This window comes from Nerophis lumbriciformis, linkage group LG21 (assembly GCF_033978685.3).
Source record: "Nerophis lumbriciformis linkage group LG21, RoL_Nlum_v2.1, whole genome shotgun sequence".
NCBI classification, from domain to species: domain Eukaryota; kingdom Metazoa; phylum Chordata; class Actinopteri; order Syngnathiformes; family Syngnathidae; genus Nerophis; species Nerophis lumbriciformis.
The window spans coordinates 29,717,285-29,738,135 of NC_084568.2; the positions used below are offsets into that span (position 1 = coordinate 29,717,285).

Sequence of the window (20,851 nt, forward strand, 5' to 3'; positions counted from 1 at the left end):
TGACAAGTCACCAAACCAGCCCGTGTCTTGCTCAAAACGAACCCCTTATTAAATATAATTGAATAGTAGTCATGTAACTATTTTAATGAGTGACCCGGCATGTGTCACAGTGTGGTTTTATGGGATTTTCTGTAACTATTATTCGTAGTTTTTTCCTAGGGTGTGTACAGGAAGTGGCGTAGAGAGTAGAAGACGTGCCATTGGCTGAAAATATGACTGACAAGCGGGATGTCCAACCAGCGTGTCGATGCTCTGCCCCAATCAGGAAGTGGCGTGCACAGTTGAAGACGTGCCATTGGCTGAACATATGATTGACAAGCGTGCTGTCCAACCAGCGATCGATGCTCTGCCCCAATCTGTGTTAGGTATGCAAATTCTGACAAGTTCCTTCTCTCGGTTATCCGCATTGGGCTTAACCGATTTTTCGCTTTATGTAACATTAATGACGTCTGGCGGCTTTTGATACCAAAAGATCCCTAAAAAACGACAACCGCTCCGCTACAAAGGATTAAAAGGCCGCGTGTCCGCTATGTTCCTTGCAAAGGGTTTCCGGTAACTGGTCATAAAGCTGTTAGCTAGTAGCCTTAGCATTAGCGTATGCTATCCAACGAGTTCGCCGGTACAGGCGGACCCTCTTCTTTGTCTGACAGGCGAAGGCGTGCTCTTTGTTAGGGCTTTCCTCCTTTGTCCATTCGGGAAAGAGGAACTGTTAGGCCGGCGTTACGTAGCTATCCGCATCGCTAACGTGGTTAGAAAATGCAAGTCGCGAAAAAATACTTCACCGAAGGCCTGATTCAGTTGACCATCTTGCTGAGTTTGATTGGAGTTCGTGTGGACATCGACCGCTACTTAAGCGGCGACTATTCGCCTCTCATTGAGATCAATTTGGGTCCGAGCTCAGCCTACACCCAAACTCCGTTCCACAGTCCGAGAGACACTCTCGGGGGACACGCCGTGCACCCGAAATGCCCCGAGTTGGAGGATTTCTTCGCCAGTCGCCGGCTGCTCGACGAGGTTAGGACACTCGGTTCTCCGCGTTTCCCCACAGAGTTGAACGCATGGCTGGTGCACCAAGTGTCGGCCATTGACAAGTCTGACGGCGGGCAGCCTTCGACGAGCACAGACGCCGACGCGGACCCTGAAAGCTCCGAGGATGACGGCCAACACCTGCACGACGGCGACCAGGAGCTGCAGCCGTCATCTCCCCCAGCGGGGCCCTGTGTGACCGGGGTCAACAGGGTTATAAAACAGGCAAGTGTATACACTAACATTTAAGTTAGCATAATGCTAAGTGTTTAATTATTGAAGTGTTCGTTGCTACGCTACTTTGTGTTGGTGAACATGTGTTTTTGTTGTGTTATGCAACTCAGTGGTGCCCAAATTGTGGACTGGGGGCCTTTTGTTTATTGATGGAGTGACAGCGGGGAGGACCAATCACACGCCGGCATGAAATGCCAGAGCCAATCAATTGTGGCGGTCTAAAGCAGGCGTGTCCAAATTTTTTGACTTGGGGGCCGCATTGGGCTAAAAAAATTGCCTGGGGGCCAAAAGCTGACTGGTGTGTATGTCTGTGTATATGTATGTATATATGTGTGTGTGTGTGCGTGTGTATATATGTATATGTGTGTGTGTGTGTGTGTGTGTGTGTGTGTGTGTGTGTGTGTGTGTGTGTGTGTGTGTGTGTGTGTGTGTATGTATGTATATGTGTGTGTGTATATATATATATTTATGTGTGTGTGTATATATGTATGTATGTATATACATACGTATGTATATATGTATATGTCTACGTATGTATGTATGTATGTATATATGTATATGTCTACGTATGTATGTATATATATATGTATATGTCTACGTATGTATGTATGTGTATATATATATGTCTACATATGTATGTATGTGTGTATATATATATATATATATGTATGTATACATACGTTTGTATGTATATGTCTATATGTATGTATATATATATATATATATGTACGTATGTATACATACGTTTGTATGTATATGTCTATGTATGTATGTGTATGTATATATATATATATATATATATATATATATATACATACATACATACATACATACATACATACATATATATATATTTTCTACCGCTTGTCCCGTTTGGGGTCGCGGGGGTGCTTATATATATATATATATATATATATATATATATATATATATATATATATATATATATATATATATATATATATATATATAATTATAATATTGTACTTGGATATTAAGAGTGTGACAGTTCAACTCCTACCTTGTGAAGACCTCGGTAAAGTTTTGTAGTCAATCAGAAATATCAACCAGCTAAAATGGGCCAAACATGAAGTGTTTAGCATTTTTCCCTTCATGCATTGCAGGGGATTTAAATAGGTGTAATTTTGAATTATGTGCTGTGCTTGGACATTGTTTATAATACCCAAAAAGTTCTGTGAGCCGGTTGTGTTATGTGTGACCATGTGTGTTGACTTTTTGTGTCAGTTTATTTGTGCCATGAGTGAAAAGGTTGTTTGGGTCGGGTCATATATAAAAATGCTGTGCTGTGAATCTTCAAAGTGCAATTCATGGTCATTAATCTACCGTATTTTCCGCACCATAAGGCGCCCTGGGTTATAAGCCGCGCCTTCAATGAACGGCATATTTCAAAACTTTGTCCACCTATAAACCGCCCCGTGTTGTAAGCCGCATCTAACTGCGCTAAAGGAATGTCAAAAAAACAGTCAGATAGGTCAGTCAAACTTTAATAATATATTAAAAACCAGCGTTCTAACAACTCTGTTCACTCCCAAAATGTACGCAAATGTGCAATCACAAACATAGTAAAATTCAAAATAGTGCAGAGCAATAGCAACATAATGTTGCTCGAACGTTAATGTCACAACACACAAAATAAACATAACGCTCACTTTCTGAAGTTATTCTTCATTCATAAATCCCTCGAATTCTTCTCCTTCGGTGTCCGAATTGAAAAGTTGGGCGAGTGTGGGATCCAAAATGGCCGGCTCCGTCTCGTCGAAGTAATCGGAGTCAGTGTCGCTGTTGTCCAGCAGTTCTGTGAATCCTGCCTTCCGGAAAGCTCGGACCACAGTTGTGACCGAAATATCTGCCCAGGCATTTACGATCCACTGGCAGATGTTGGCGTATGTCGTCCGGCGCTGTCTCCCTGTCTTAGTGAAGGTGTGTTCGCCTTTGGTCATCCATTGTTCCCACGCAGTTAGCAGTCTAGCTTCGAATGCCCTGTTGACACCAATATCTAGCGGCTGGAGGTCTTTTGTCAATCCACCCGGAATGACGGCGAGTATTGAATTAAGCGCGTAAGCGTGTCTCTTAATGTGATGTTATGAGCTAGCAAATATAACAACTACACTACCCAGCATGCAACGATAGTGACGAGCATGCGCGGTAGCCCTGAGAAGCGTTGTTGTATGCTGGCAGTTAGAATGTGGTTATGAGCACGCTGTGAGTAAACGTTGAGAACTCAGTTAACACGCCTCGTCTGCATTATTTATAATTAGACAGACAACACACTTAATAGGAGCCATTTTGGGGTCTTTACATAAACACACAAATGGAAATGAAACGTCACATATCCCAGCATGCACCGCGCACTTCTTCTTCTTCTACGGGGAAAAAAGATGGCGGCTGTTTACCGTAGTTGCGAGACCGAAACTTTATGAAAATTAATATTAATATTAACCCATATATAAGGCGCACCGGATTATAAGGCGCACTGTCAGCTTTTGAGAAAATGTGTGGTTTTTAGGTGCGCCTTATAGTGCGGAAAATACGGTAAATTACTTGCGGTGTCCGCAAGATGGTGGCTAACCTGCAGCAATTATACTGACAGATATTTAAAATTAAGTTGTAGGCAATGCGCAGTATGAACAAGAATGTTTTAATGTAGACTAGGGCTGGGCGATATGGCCTTTTTTTAATATCTCGATATTTTTAGGCCATATCGCGATACACGATATATATCTCGATATTTTGCCTTAGCCTTGAATGAACACTTGTGCATATAATCACACCAGTATGATGATTCTATGTGTCTACATTAAAACATTCTTGTTCATACTGCATTAATATATGCTAATTTTAAACTTTCAGGCAGAGAAGGAAATCACAACTAAGTCAATTTACCAAAACTGTATTTATTAAACAGTTATTAAGCAGTGGCACAAACATTCATGTCATTTCCAAAACAGAAAGTGCAAGATTGTCAGACATTTTAAAACAAGCTATTAGTGCACTTTTGTGCATGATGTCACTAAGATGACATATCAAAACAACACTAAATTAAAGTGCACTTTTTGTACAGAACGACACTACAATAGTTTAAAAACACACAAGATATTTCAATAAGTGTCAAATAAAAATGAGCTGCATAATAGGAAATCAAATAGTGTTCATCCTTCGCTATGTGGTAGGTTCCTGCGGACATTATCTCCTTTTGTTGTCGACTCTTTTTTTCATACGGTGTTGATCTGGAAATGTTTGCCTCTGCATTTCGATGGTGGGAGCGTGTGGCACCGAATGGAGATGTTGACATGCGGAGTAAGCACTCTTCATTCTCTAGCAGGTGACTTTTCAAATGATGCTACATATTAGCAGGATTGCTATTTTTTGTAGTAACGCTTTTGCCCCACACTTGACAAATTACGGTTGTCTGTTCGACATATTCCCACTTGAAGCCAAACCACCGGCAGGCGATGGACCCCCTGCTGTTTTTCTTGGGAATTAATTCTTCCTTCAATTGTTACCAGAGTCGCACCTTCTTTCTCTCGCATTACCACTCGCACCACAGCTAACGATACCCATGCCGCTACCTCTCTGCTCCGCGAGGGCGTATACGTATGTGACGTATGTAGAAGTTGCGCTTGCTGTCTGTGAGAAGGAGACACAAGAAGGAGTGGGAAGAGCCTGTCGCGTAATGCCAGCAGCTAAAAGCAACTGCGTGAGAACGTATACTCGAATATCACGATGTAGTCATTTTCTATATCGCACAGAGACAAACCCGCGATATATCACCTAGCCCTAATGCATACCTGCCAACTACTCCGGTTTTATTCACGAAATCGCGTAACAACAATGACAATTGACACTGCTTCCCGTAACTTCCTATCGAGCCATTCCGAATGCCATGCGCGAGGCTATTTATAGCACCGCTGCCAAGCACGAGGCACCAGTTGCCATTGTTTCCAAACGAGCGAACGATCATGGAATCAGCCGGAGAAAAATCGCAAACGAGTCTTAATCCGAAAAGAAAACTGCAGTCATTCCGTGAAGAATATTCAAAAGCCTATCCGGGAATAATTATCCGTTCCAAAAAGGGTGAAAACTACGCGAATTGCACCTTGTTCAGACAAGATTTTTCGATCGGACACGGAGGAATTAGCGATGTAAAAGACCACGTTGGGACAAAAAAACACAAGTCTAATGCCGCTGCTAGCGATACAAGTGGAAAATGTTCAACGTTTTTCGTCGCCCAAACAGATTCTTTGGATGTGATAAATGCCGAAGTTTTATTTACGGAGGCAATAATTGAGCATGGACTTCCAATCGCACTGGCTGATCACATGGGACAGTTATTTCGGAAAATGTTTCCCGACTCGAAAATCGCCAAAAAATATGGATGTGGTCGAACCAAAACATCAAACATTATTCAGTGTCTTGGAACAGAATCCTCAAAAAGTATCGCCAATGTCATGAAGACGTGAGAGATGTGATGTGCCACTTTTCAAGTGTCTGATGGCTTAAATTAATTTTCATTAATTTTTCATATTTTGAATTCTTTTGAAAGGCTTACAAAAAAACTACATTTGAATTGTAATTCCATGCTATTGACAGGACTATTAATTCTAATGAAGTTAGCTTACCATGTTTACAGTATGATAATTGTGATAGAAATGTGAATTTATAAATAAATGATAAATGGGTTGTACTTGTATAGCGCTTTTCTACCTTCAAGGTACTCAAAGCGCTTTGACACTACTTCCACATTTACCCATTCACACACACATTCACACACTGATGGAGGGAGCTGCCATGCAAGGCGCTAACCAGCACCCATCAGGAGCAAGGGTGAAGTGTCTTGCTCAGGACACAACGGACATGACGAGGTTGGTACTAGGTGGGGATTGAACCAGGGACCCTCGGGTCGCGCACGGCCATTCTTCCACTGCAATTTTAGGCACAGAATATTTTTTACAATTGAACAAGGCATTAGTAATGTAGACACATAGAATCATCATACTGCTGTGATTATATGCATCAAGCGTTCATTCAAGGCTAAGGCAAAATACCCAGATATATATCGTGTATCGTGACATGGCCTAAAAATATCGAGATATTAATTAAAGGCCATATCGCCAAGCCCTAGCTTGAAGCATAACAATTAGCTGCGAAACAGCTATTGTCTCAATACACTCTTAAGTCGAGGTATTCCGTTTGGCGCCAAACTGCGGGGGGACTAACCCCACATGTAACTGGAACGTTCTGAAGCAGATGTTCACTGGGCTTGCATGCTGTATTGTTAGCTTACAAAGTTAGCACGTTACGTAAGGATGAACAACTGTGTTGCAATGTGTTTCATGAGCATATTCATTTTCCATAACAACGCCTGACTAGTCGAGCTATGTAACTGGTGATGTTATCCATTACTTGAAAACAAGTTCCTGTAGCGCCTGGCATTCTTTACTACAGAAAGACAGCAGATTAGAATGAGTTTAACAAACAAACCCCTCATTAATCTACTCCCACTTGTTGTTCAATCTCATGCACTTTGTACAGCAAGAGTCGCGCTTTTTGTCACATTCCGTGTCAGGGTCATGTTGAATCTCCCAGGCTTTTGATATGAATCAATTCAAGTAATCCGGGCTCTTATTTTTTGACTAGAAGCAGCTGCCTGGTGCCCAGTGGATGTTCTGTCATGTGGGTTGTTGATGTGTAACCATATCTCCCTTCTCCAGACTCAACCGCCAGCTGTAGGGTCTTGGGCGGTGGAGAAGTGGGGCTGAGACCCACACCCTGTTTGCTTGCACAAAGTGTGGATGTTACCCCCCTGGCTCCGCTACGGAGTACAGCTGTGATATTTAACGCAAAACAAAAAGTGACAATACATGACGGAGCGGCGCTAGAAATAGTTGAGCAGTGTATCATACTTTTGTTTGAGCCTCGACTGGGGCAGAGATGAGCTTTTTTTCTACACACTAGCTGAGATAACAACGTTGTGTGTTGTACGGAGTTGCACTGCAAAAACTGAAATCTAAGTAAGATTAAATATCTCAAATAAGGGTGATATTTGCTTATTTTCTGTCTGATAAGATAATTATTCTCACTAAGCAGATTTTATGTTAGTGTTTTACTTGTTTTAAGGGTTTTGGTCCTAAATGATCTCAGTAGGCTATTACAGCTTGTTGCTGAGATTTTATGACCTCTATTGCAGTGTTTTTCAACCTTTTTTGAGGCAAGGCACATTTTTCTCATTTAAAAAATCCGGAGGCACACCACCAGCAGAAAACGTTAAAAAAAAATGAAACTCCACCAAGTCGTCATGCCTTATTTTGAGTTTGTTAGTGTTTTCCTGTGTGTAGTGCTTTAGTTCTTATCTTGCGCTGTTATTTTGGTGGCCCTTCCTGTTTTGTTGGTGTTTTCCTGTAGCAGTTTCATGTCTTCCTTTGAGCGCTATTCCGCGCACCTGGTTTGTGTTAGCAAGCAAGGCTATTTACATTGTTGCTATCCTTCTTTGTGTGGACATTGTTGATTGCCATGTCAAGAACGGACGTACTTTGTGGACGCAGTAAGTTTTTGCTGTCGTCCAGCATTCTGTTTCTGTTTACTTTTGTAGCCAGTTCAGTTTTACTTTCGTTTTACCTTACGTAAATTTTTGGTTTAAGCATTACATACCTTTTTACCTGCACACTGCCACTGATGTGGTCTGCATATTGGGATCACAACAAACCATCCTTGTCTCACCAGACACTTTTTGACTTTTACAAAGCAATTAACTACCCGCTGCCACCTACTGACATGGAGTATTACGTGGTTTACACAGCACAGACACTAAGCAACGGCACATTATTTGCAGATTATAATTATTGATTTGCAAAAATTATTTTTTGGACCAATTAGGTGAAGTTGCATTATTTCCCACGGCACACCAGACAATATCTCACGGCACATTAGTGTGCCGCGGCACAGTGGTTGAAAAACTCTGCTATATTGGGTAAGACATGCTTGAAACTAGAATATCAACTGTTCCAAAGCTGTGTCATCAACACTCACAAGTATAAAACTATTTTTTTAAAGTAATAATTTCTTATTTCAAGCATGAAAAAAAAATCATGGCTTTGACACAATTGTGTCTCATATTAAAACAGATGACAGCCAAATGGACTTTGCTGTTTTATTTTCAATGAAACAATAGAAAATACGTACTCATATAGTAGTACAGTTATTAGTGAGGATATACTTATTTTAAGGTATTTTTGGGTTCATTGAGGTTAGCTAATTTGACTTGTTTTGGAAATTCTTGACGAGCCAAGTTTTCTTGTTCTATTTGCAGATAATTTTGCTTCGTTCAAATAAAATACCCCTAATTTTTGTTTTGTTTTTTTCTTGTTTTTGAACACTGACTTTTTGCAGTGTGCTAACTTCAGTTGTTGGCTTGTAAACTAGGGGTGTCCAAAGTGCGGCTCTGGGGACATTTTGTGGCCCATAGCTAATTGTTTAAATAAGACTATTACAAAAAAAAAAAAAACATAAAAGGTGCAATGTAACGAGAAACTGTTGCAATAATGACAAAGCTGCCTCGCAGGCAGTTTTTTAAAACTGGCATTTTTGGGGGGGGAAATAAAAACTTCGAATAGACAGATAGGGCTGTCCCGATACCAGTATTTTGGTACCGGTACCAAAATGTATTTCGACACTTTCCGATACTTTTCTAAATAAAGGGGACCACAAAAAAAATCATTATTGGCTTTATTTAAACAAAAAATCACACGGTACATTAAACATATGTTTCTTATTGCAATCGAAGAAAAATGTTGTCCTTAAATAAAATATTGAACATACGAGACAACTTGTCTTTTATTAGTAAGTAAGCAAACAAAGGCTCCTAATTAGTCTGCTGATGTATGCAGTAACATATTGTGTAATTTCTCATTCTATTATTTTGTCAAAATTATCAAGGACAAGCTGTAAAAATGGATTATTAATCCACTTGTTTATTCACTGTTAATATCTGGTTATTTTCCGTTTCAACATGTTTTATCTACACTTCTGTTAAAATGTAATACTTAATCTATTCTTCTGTTTGGATACTTTACATTAGTTTTAGATGATACCACAAATTTAGATATTGATCCGATACCAAGTAGTTACAGGATCATACATTGGTCATATTCGTCCAGGGACATGTTTCCTGAGTTTATAAACATAATATGAATTTTAAAAAAAAGATTTTATAACGGTAAAAAATATCGATGTAATCATAGTAGTATCGACTATATACGCTATTGTACTTGGTATCATTACAATGGATGTCAGGTGTAGATCTACTAATGGCATTTGTTTACATTCAGGAACGGCGTCATTAGCAGTGAAGTAAGTTTAGCTATTCCTCGTCCTGCAGTGATAAGGATACATGCAAGAAACTTTGTCGCCATGGAGGTGAGGATTAGTGATTTAGAAGTAGCTAAAACACTGCTAACTGCAGATGGATGTTAGCTGCTAGCTATCTAGCTAGCCAGCCATGTCTTAAAGCACCTCTTCCTGAGGGCGTTTCAGTGTTATAACTTCACCTTTATCTTTATTTTTTAAGCCAAAATGCGTCTATTCTCCCTTTTCTGTCTACACACTGTGTCTGCTTTAAGTACTCTGTGATTGTGCGCTGCCGAACATGCTCCTCTGCTCGGAAAACTATCAATGTCACGACGCACCGTCATGCCCGTTAAAAAATAAAAATAAAAACAAATTGCAAACCAGTACTTTTCAAACAGAGTATAGTTTAACGTTTTTTATTTATTAGCACCGTGATACTATACTAGTACCGGTATACCGTACAACCCTAACAGAGAGATATGAAGTTGATCTGGAGATTTTAAGCGTTGAAAGAAAATAATACACATTGATATATTTTAACACTTTTATGAATAAGGGCCTTTTGGATCCTCGAGACATTTAGTCTATTGTTTCAAACTTTCATTGTTCAAAAAAATAATGAATCAAAAGCAATGTTGTAATGAACTATGTACCTATTCGAGGCTCCAATTATCCACTTTTACCGTCTTTTAGAGGAAAAATATTGCGTTTTTTTGTGTTTTTGCAGGTTTTCTTTTGACAAAAAGTGCCTAACAGATATTTTAAAAAATTGACTATGTCAACAAATTGATCTGACGTTGGTGTATAAATAGGGTTCCAGGTTCGATTCCCCCGTTTGCCATTCTCGTCCCTACCGTCGTGTCCTTGGGCAAGACACTTTTCTCCAGTGCCACCCACACTGGTTTAAATAATGATAAAAAGTAGATAATGGGTTTCACTATGTCAAATGCTTGGAGTCACTAGAGAAAAAGCACTATATAAATACAAATCACTTCAAAATCACATTTTAGTGTTGACAGTAAAAAAAAAAAATACAGTCGCGATCAAAATTTACATACACTTGTAAAGAACATAATGTCATGGCTGTCTTTGAGTTTCCAATAATTTCTACAACTCTTATTTTTTTGTGATAGAGTGATTGGAGCATATACTTGTTGGTCACAAAAAACATTCATTTGGTTCTTTTATGGATTTATTATGGGTCTACTGAAAATGTGAGCAAATCTGCTGGCTAGAATTAAGATTTTAGAATGGCCTTCCCAAAGTCCTGACTTAAACGTGTGGACAATACTGAAGAAACAAGTCCATGTCAGAAAACCAACAAATTTAGCTGAACTGCACCAATTTTGTCAGGAGTGGTCAAAAATTCAACCAGAAGCTTGTGGATGGCTACCAAAAGCGCCTTATTGCAGTGAAACTTGCCAAGTGACATGTAACCAAATATTAACATTGCTGTATGTATACTTTTGACCCAGCAGATTTGCTGACATTTTCAGTAGACCCATAATAAATGCATAAAAGAACCAAACTTCATGAATGTTTTTTGTGACCAACAAGTATGTGCTCCAATCACTCTATCACAAAAAAATAAGAGTCGTAGAAATGATTGGAAACTCAAGACAGCCATGACATTATGTTCTTTACAAGTGTATGTAAACTTTTGATCGCGACTATGTATGTGTGTTTGTGTGTATATGTATGGATGTATGTGTGTATGTATGCATATGTGTATATATATATATACATATGTGTATATATATATATACGTGTATATATATATATATATATATATACATATACATGTGTGTATGTATATATATATATGTATGTATATATATATATATATATATACATATATATGTATGTGTGTGTATATATACACATACATAGATACAGTATATATGTATATATACTGTATATCCATCCATCCATTTTGTACCGCTTATTCCCTTTGGGGTCGCGGGGGTCGCTGGAGCCTATCTCAGCTACAATCGGGCGGAAGGCGGGGTACACCCTGGACAAGTCGCCACCTCATCGCAGGGCCAACACAGATAGACAGACAACATTCACACTCACATTCACACACTAGGGCCAAATTTTAGTGTTGCCAATCAACCTATCCCCAGGTGCATGTTTTTGGAGGTGGGAGGAAGCCGGAGTACCCGGAGGGAACCCACGCAGTCACGGCAAGAACCCCACACAGAAAGATCCCGAGCCCGGGATTGAACCCAGGACTACTCAGGACCTTCGTATTGTGAGGCAGATGCACTAACCCCTCTTCCACCGTGCTGCCCTATACTGTATATGTATACATATATGTATGTATGTGTGTAGATTTATATTTATATATATATATATATATATAGAGAGAGAGAGACACTATGTGTGTGTGTGTGTGTGTGTGTGTGTGTGTGTGTGTGTGTATATATGTATATATATGTATATGTATATATATATATATATATATATATATATATATATGTATATATACATATATATGTATGTGTGTGTGTATATATACACATACACATACATAGATACAGTATATATGTATACATATATGTATGTATGTATGTGTGTGTATATATACACATACATAGATACAGTATATATGTGAAGTGAATTATATTTATATAGCGCTTTTCTCTAGTGACTCAAAGCGCTTTACATAGTGAAACCCAATATCTAAGTTACATTTAAACCAGTGTGGGTGGCACTAGGAGCAGTTGGGTAAAGTGTCTTGCCCAAGGACACAACGACAGTGACTAGGATGGCGGAAGCAGGAATCGAACCTGCAACCCTCAGGTTGCTGGCACGGCCGCTCTACCAACCGAGCTATGTCGCCCCATATATACTGTATATGTATACATATATGTATGTATGTATGTATGTGTGTGTGTATATATATATATATATATATATATATATATATATATATATATATATAAAACTTATTTTTAAAACTTGACTGAGATTGAAACCTTTAATGTTCACCAAATTTGAGGGGAGCCCTGATGGTTACAATAAGTATTGTAAAAATGAAACATTTCAAAATGTGCGCGCTTTCATTTTTGTAGTGTGCGGTCCTCAGTGGGGAAAGTTTGTTGTAAAGGCAATAGCCACTAGTATAATTGTATTAATGGTTTTAAGCCCCTCTTTCACTCGCACACCTGCTTATACATTTCTACTTTACCTCCAAACGTCCGTCTGCAGCTGACAGGGCAGTGATAAAGATTTAACAGTAAAAGTTAAGCTTCCTTTTAGTGTTCCAACAGCTGCTAATGAGTCCACATTTTCTTCCATTTGCAAAAAAGAAAAGCCTGAAGCAGACGTCTCCTGATTTTTGTCAAGCTACAAATGTATCGACTGTCTGTTGCCCCCAGGTTGTACTCCTTTTAATCGCCCCTTTTTTCCCTCGTCTTCACGCCTTGCTATCTGTCTCCCTCTGCCCTGCCAGGAGGATGTTGACGTGAAGGAGGAGGAGGAATCTGCTCCCGTCACTCAACTGGCGCTCAGTTCCACTCTGGAACAAGAGGTATGGACTATTGCTGCTGCAACACCTTCATGACCAGAACAAGGCTTGTCATTATAGGAGAATGTCAGTCGTCGTTACTGATACTCGGGAAATTCCTCGATTCCTCAATACTTATTCCATTAAAAAAATAAAAATTCACTTTTGAATTTACGACTGTATGGAAAACGGTTTCAAACTGTCACCTATTTAAAATTACTGTATGAACTGTTATTACAATTACAGATGTCCGATAATGGGTTTTTTTGCCGATATTGTCCAACTCTTAATTACTGATTCCGATATCAACCGATACCGATATATACAGTCGTGGAATCAACACATTATTATGCCTAATTTTGTTGTGATGCCCCGCTGGATGCATTAATTAATCTAACAAGGTTTTCCAAAATAAATCAACTCAAGTTATGGAAAAAAATGCCAACATGGCACTGCCATATTTATTATTGAAGTCACAAAGTGCATAATTTTTTTTTAACATGCCTCAAAACAGCAGCTTGGAATTTGGGAGAGCATGAGGAGGTTGAGGTGGGCGGGGTGGAGGTAGGGGGGTAGCGGGGGGTGTATATTGTAGCCTCCCGGAAGAGTTAGTGCTGCAAGGGGTTCTGGGTATTTGTTCTGATGTGTTTGTCATTCTTGTTTGGTGTGGGTTCACAGTGTGGCGCATATTTGTAACTGTGTTAAAGTTGTTTATACGGCCACCCTCGGTGTGACCTGTATGGCTATTGACCAAATATGCTTTGCATTCACTTGTGTGTGTGAAAAACCGTAGATATTATGTGACTGAGCCGGCACGCAAAGGCAGTGCCTTTAAAGGGGAACATTATCACCAGACTTATGTAAGCGTCAATATATACCTTGATGTTGCAGAAAAAAGACCTTTTTTTTTTTTAACCGATTTCCGAACTCTAAATGGGTGAATTTTGGCGAATTAAATATTCGCTCTCGGAGAGATGACGTCACAACGTGACGTCGCATCGGGAAGCAATCCACCATTTTCTCAAACACCGGGTCAAAACAGCTCTGTTATTTTCCGTTTTTTTCGACTGTTTTCCGTACCTTGGAGACAATGTATGCCTCGTCGGTGTGTTGTCGGAGGGTGTAACAACACGAACAGGGACGGATTCAAGTTGCACCAGTGGCCCAAAGATGCGAAAGTGGCAAGAAATTGGACGTTTGTTCCGCACACTTTACCGACGAAAGCTATGCTACGACAGAGATGGCAAGAATGTGTGGATATCCTGCGACACTCAAAGCAGATGCACTTCCAACGATAAAGTCAAAGAAATCTGCCGCCAGACCCCCATTGAATCTGCCGGAGTGTGTGAGCAATTCAGGGACAAAGGATCTTGCTAGCACGGCAAGCAATGGCGGCAGTTTGTTCCCGCAGACGAGCGAGCTAAACCCCCCTGGATGTCTTGGCTCACACCGTCCCAAGATGATCAAGAGAAGAATATCGACCCTAGCTTCCCTGGCCTGCTGACATGAGGGTATGTCTGCAGAATATATTAATTGATGAAAATTGGGCTGTCTGCACTCTCAAAGTGCATGTTGTTGCCAAATGTATTTCATATGCTGTAAACCTAGTTCATAGTTGTTAGTTTCCTTTAATGCCAAACAAACACATACCAATCGTTGGTTAGAAGGCGATCGCCGAATTCGTCCTCGCTTTCTCCCGTGTCGCTGGCTGTCGTGTCGTTTTCGTCGGTTTCGCTTGCATACGGTTCAAACCGATATGGCTCAATAGCTTCAGTTCCTTCTTCAATTTCGTTTTCGCTACCTGCCTCCACACTACAACCATCCGTTTCAATACATGCGTAATCTGTTGAATCGCTTAAGCCGCTGAAATCCAAGTCTGAATCCGAGCTAATGTCGCTATAGCTCGCTGTTCTTTCCTCCATGTTTGTTTGTGTTGGCTTCACTATGTGACGTCACAGGAAAATGGACGGGTGGTTAAAATCAGGCACTTTGAAGCTTTTTTTAGGGATATTGCGTGATGGGTAAAATTTTGAAAAAAACTTCGAAAAATATAATAAGCCACTAGGAACTGATTTTTAATGGTTTTAACAATTCTGAAATTGTGATAATGTTCCCCTTTAAGGTTTATTAGCGCTCTGTACTTCTCCCTACGTCCGTGTACACAGCGGCGTTTTAAAAAGTCATATATTTTACTTTTTGAAACCGATACCGATAATTTCCGATATTACATTTTAAAGCATTTATCGGCCGATAATATCGGACATCTCTACTTGTCACCATAGGAGAATGTCAGTCGTCGTTACTGATACTTGGGAAATTCCTCGATTCCTCAATACTTATTCCATTAAAAATAAAAAAAATAACTTTAGAATTTACGACTGTATGGAAAACCGTGTCAAACTGTCACCTATTAAAAATTACTGTATGAACTGTTAATACAATACAAAAGAACAGTATTGTTCTATAACATCCCAGTATCAAAACAAACACTGCACTTTTAAAGGCCTACTGAAATGATTTTTTTTAATTTAAACGGGGATAGCAGATCCATTCTATGTGTCATACTTGATCATTTCGCGATATTGCCATATTTTTGCTGAAAGGATTTAGTGTAGAACGACGACGATAAAGTTCGCAACTTTTGGTCGCTGATATAAAAAAAAGCCTTGCCTGTACCAGAAGTAGCGTGACGTCACAAGTTGAAAGTTTCCTCACATTTTCCCATTGTTTACACCAGCAGCGAGAGCGATTGGGACCGAGAAAGCGACGATTACCCCATTAATTTGAGCCAGGATGAAAGATTCGTGGATTAGGAACGTGAGAGTGAAGTATTTGAGTGCAGTGCAGGACGCATCTTTTTTCGCTCTGACCGTAACTTAGGTACAAAGGCTCATTGGATTCCACACTCTCTCCTTTTTCTATTGTGGATCACGGATTTGTATTTTAAACCACCTCGGATACTATATCCTCTTGAAAATGAGAGTCGAGAACGCAAAATGGACATTCACAGTGACTTTTATCTCCACGACAATACATCGGTGAAGCACTTTAGCTACGGAGCTAACGTGATAGCATCGGGCTTAACTGCAGATAGAAACAAAAGAAATAAACCCCTGACTGGAAGGATAGACAGAAAATCAACAATACTATTAAACCATGGACCTGTAACTACACGGTTAATGCTTTCCAGCCTGGCGAAGCTTAACAATGCTGTTGCTAACGACGCCATTGAATCTAACTGAGCTACGGACCTCGACAGAGCTATAATAAAAACATTAGCTCTCCACCTACGCCAGCTCTCATCTGCTCATCAACACCGAAGCTCACCTGCGTTCCAGCGATCGACGGAGCGGCAAAGGACTTCACCCGATCATCGATGCGGTCGGCGGCTAGCGTCGGATAGCGCGTGTGCTATCCAAGTCAAAGTCCTCCTTGTTGTGTTGCTGTAGCCAGACGCTAATACACCGATCGCATCTACAGCTTTCTTCTTTGCAGTCTCCATTGTTCATTAAACAAATTGCAAAAGATTCACCAACACAGATGTCTAGAATACTGTGGAATTTTGCGATGAAAACTGAGCTTTTTGTATTGGATACAATGGCGTCCCAATTCTTCCGTTTCAACCATCGACGTCACGCACATATGTCATCATACCTCGACGTTTTCAACCGGAAGTTTCGCAGGAAATTTAAAATTGCACTTTATAAGTTAACCCGGCCGTATTGGCATGTGTTGCAATGTTAAGATTTCATCATTGATATATAAACTATCAGACTGCGTGGTCGGTAGTAGTGGGTTTCAGTAGGCCTTTAAGTGTGATCAACAATAGTCAATTATATGACATTCTCAAAAGAACAGCAGAGACGTGGAACTTTCAATGATATAAAACAAAGAATGTTGCTCTTAATATTCTATCAATATGGTGATAGTGTTACACCTTCTTGTCATTTGTAATGAAATAAAATAATGAAAAGGCTAAACTTGCATTTTAAGGCAAATCTTTTTGTTTTTTATTCGTTGTTCCTACTAACATTTCAGCCTTTTCTCATTATGTTACGCCTTTTTGCTGTTTACTTGTAATGTAAGGGCACAGGACATTCAATAGGATATCGTCTCCAAACTTTGGACTGGTACCGCACCAATGCAGTGCAACGATTTGGGATCGGCGTTGTTTATTCGAAGCCTGGAACAACCTTCTCACACAGACTGTTGTGTAACCAAGACAGCCTGTAATTATCATTACAAGTTGCCACCCTATTTTATATTATTGAACATGACATCACCGAACCTTTTTTTAGTCGCCGCTCTGTTGTTTTTACTTCTTTTTTTAGCAGCATGACACATCATGCGATTTGCATTTGAAAGAGCAGAATTATGTGACGCTTCATTTCGTCATAAAACATGTTCGCTCATATTAAGACTTAGTTTTGGTTGTCTTCTACCGCAACAAGAGTATATTATCTCACAAACATTATTTTACAGGAACCATTTTATTACAGTAGTGTATCTTCTCCAAGGACAATACTATAGAAATGAGACTTTAGAGTAGTCCCTGTAATGCTTTTATAGCAATTTAGATTTATGAATCACCGTGTCAACACGCAGCTGTTATTGCCTGATTAACAAATAAGCACCAAGATATTTGTCGTGTGTACAGTCAGCGTAGTGGTGTCATGGTCTGAGGCTGCATGAGTGCTGCAGGTACTGGGGAGCTGCGGTTCGTTCAGGGACACATGAATTTCATGCATGTATTGAAAGAGTTTTCTTTGGAAACTGGGCGCTCTGGTATTTTTCCACCATAATACTTTTTTGTACATAAATAGTAATTGATAAAAGTTTGTTTTTTTCCCCAAATTCTCCTGTCCTTGTTCACTGCAAGTCGCAAAAATCCGGTTTAAGCCCTAAATGTGTCTGACTCGGACACTTATTTTATTGAGAGTGTAAAAAGTACTCACCATGAATTCATAGTGTTAAGATTAATTCATGAATATTCAACTTTGGCAGCGTCAAAGAAAGTCGTAAGTTTCACTTTCGGTTTGTTCATGACACATTCTCGCTGTGTCCCCAGCGAAAATTGGACAGCGCCTCCTCAACACACTAGCATTCTTGCTAACGTCCCCACACAGTGCAAAGTCATTTCTAAGTCGGCAATCGTTGCCTCCATGGCGGCAAATAAACTTTGTTTTAAAAGTATTATTATCACTGGAGGACGAGGAGCAGCTAAACATGCTATACTAGACACTGTAGGAAGATATGCTAACCGCTAAAATGTAAGCTTGAGCTTTTGAATGTCAACAAAGGTGGGTGGATTGATACAAATATTAACGATACCAAGTATAATATACAGGCACTACAGTGGTTAGATATTATTTATCTTAAAAATGATTGTGCGGTTCTTGTTTTTGGTTACAAACTCAGAAAATAAGACACAGGAGGGCTTTAAGGGCAAAATAACAAAGGATTTCAATCAGAGCCAGTAGTAGAAAATCATTTAAATTAGGGCTGCAACTAACAACTAATTTGATAATCGATTAATCTGTCAATTATTACTTCGATTAATCGATTAATAATCGGATAAAAGAGACAAACTACATTTCTATCCTTTACAGTATTTTATTGGGGGGGAAAACAGCATACTGTCTCCATACTTATTTTGATTATTGTTTCTCAGTTGTTTGTAAATGTTGCAGTTTATAAATAAAGGTTTAAAAATATATATTTTTTTTTTTAAACAAAACAATTAAAAAAAGTAGCCTCTGTGCATGCGCATAGCCTAGATCCAACGAATCGATGACTAAATTAATCGCCAACTATTTTGATAATCGATTTATTCGATTAGTTGTTGCAGCCCTAATTTAAAAATTGATTTGATATTGTTACACCGCCATCCTGTGTTTTTCGTCTGATTATAATTGTGATCAAAATGTAATCATTCAATGATCTTGAAAATGTAACGTGTCAGTATCAGCTCTGGTATTACCGATACTGCCCCAGTAACGACTTGGTATTGGATCCATACCCACCTTTGTAGTATCGCCTAAAACTCATGTAAAGTATCAAACAGAAGAAGAAATGCACAGAAGTGTAGATAAACATAACAGTAAATTAGCAAATAGATCAATAATATTTCTGACAAAATAATACAACCGGATACGATGCAATATGTTACTGCATACGTCAGCAGCCAAATTAGGAGCTTTAGTTCCCCATTTCAAATGTTTCTATTATTTATATAGGTAATAATATACCATGATATGTATCGTTCTTGCAAAAGGCTGCAATATGTGTATCGCAATATGGCCATATATTTGATAATCAGTTTGGAATAATCACAAATAAGGAAGCAACACCACACAAAGTTTGTAACAAGATTTCCTTCTAGTCTTTAAAGTCATGCACGCTAAGAAGAGTTAGTGTCAGTTTGAAGTGAGCGCAACTCTTAAGCGATCCAATATTAATCCACTCAAAGTGAACATTTGAATCATCACTAGGTCTTTTTATTTATATAATACACACACGACACAGACACGTATACATCGGTCGCTGTCAACACTCAAAATGGCTTCCGGTCCGTCACTCAAATAGGTCTGTGTAAACAAATGCCATGGGGGGATCTACACCTGACAGCCACTGTAATGATACCAAGTACAAGAGCGTATCTAGTTGATACTACTATGATTACATCAATATTTTTTATCGTCAAAAATCTTTTTCCCTTTTTTAAAATTTCATATTATGTTTATAAACTTAGGAAATACGTCCCTGGACACATCAGGACTTTGAATATGACCAATGTTTAATCCTGTAACTACTTGGTATCAGATCGATACCTATATTTGCGGTATCATCCAAAACTAATGTAAAGTATCAAACAACAGAAGAATAAGTGATTATTACATTTGAACAGAAGTGTAGATAGAACATGTTGAAACATAAAATAACCAGATTTTAACAGTAAATCAACAAGTGGATAAATAATATTTTTTTTTACAGCTTGTCTTTTATAATTTTGACAAAATAATAGAATGAGAAATGACACAACATGTTACTGCATACGTCAGCAGACTAATTAGGAGTCTTTGTTTGCTTACCTACTACTAAAAGACAAGTTGTCTCGTATGTTTTTTTTGTGGTCCCTTTTATTTAGAAAAGTTTCGAAATACATTTTGGTACCGTTACTAAAATATTGGTATCGGGACAACCCTATATACCAGAGGTGTGGACTCGAGTCACATGACTTGGACTCGAGTCAGACTCGAGTCATGAATTTGATGACTTTAGACTCGACTTGACAAAATGTGAAGAGACTTGCAACTCGACTTAGACTTTAACATCAATGACTTGTGACTTCACTTGGACTTGAGCCTTTTGACTTGACATGACTTGACATGACTTGCCACTTTCCCCAAAATCCAAAGCTTAAAAAGTTATTTGGGAGCGCTCCGTATTTTTCATTTTCTTCGTCTGTCTATCAGCGTGTTATTCCTGTCAGCTGGTGTGCTGTCAGTACAACAGCCAATCAAATTAGATATACCGGTACGTTGTTTTCATCACACAGCATTCATCCAATCAAATTGCAGGACAACCAATGAACTAGAGTTGTCCAACAACGTGCCAGTGATAAACAATTATGTTAAAGTTGGTTTCGTTCGGGTATAAAAACTACGACTTGGTCAACAAAAAACGATTTGCGGTATGCAAATCACGCAGTTCGAA

The 20,851-nt window shown here is 39.1% G+C and overlaps 1 protein-coding gene across 1 annotated transcript in view; it reads left to right on the forward strand.

Annotated features, from left to right (window-relative positions):
- The first annotated feature begins 407 nt into the window (after positions 1-407).
- The window catches only part of nfe2l3 (nfe2 like bZIP transcription factor 3), a 43,585-nt gene continuing 23,141 nt past the window's right edge, over positions 408-20,851 (forward strand). The window contains exons 1-2 of the mRNA XM_061982482.1: positions 408-1,251; positions 13,082-13,159. Coding sequence (XP_061838466.1) covers positions 757-1,251; positions 13,082-13,159 — 573 coding nt within the window. The 5' untranslated portion in view covers positions 408-756. The remainder of the gene's footprint in view (positions 1,252-13,081; positions 13,160-20,851) is intronic.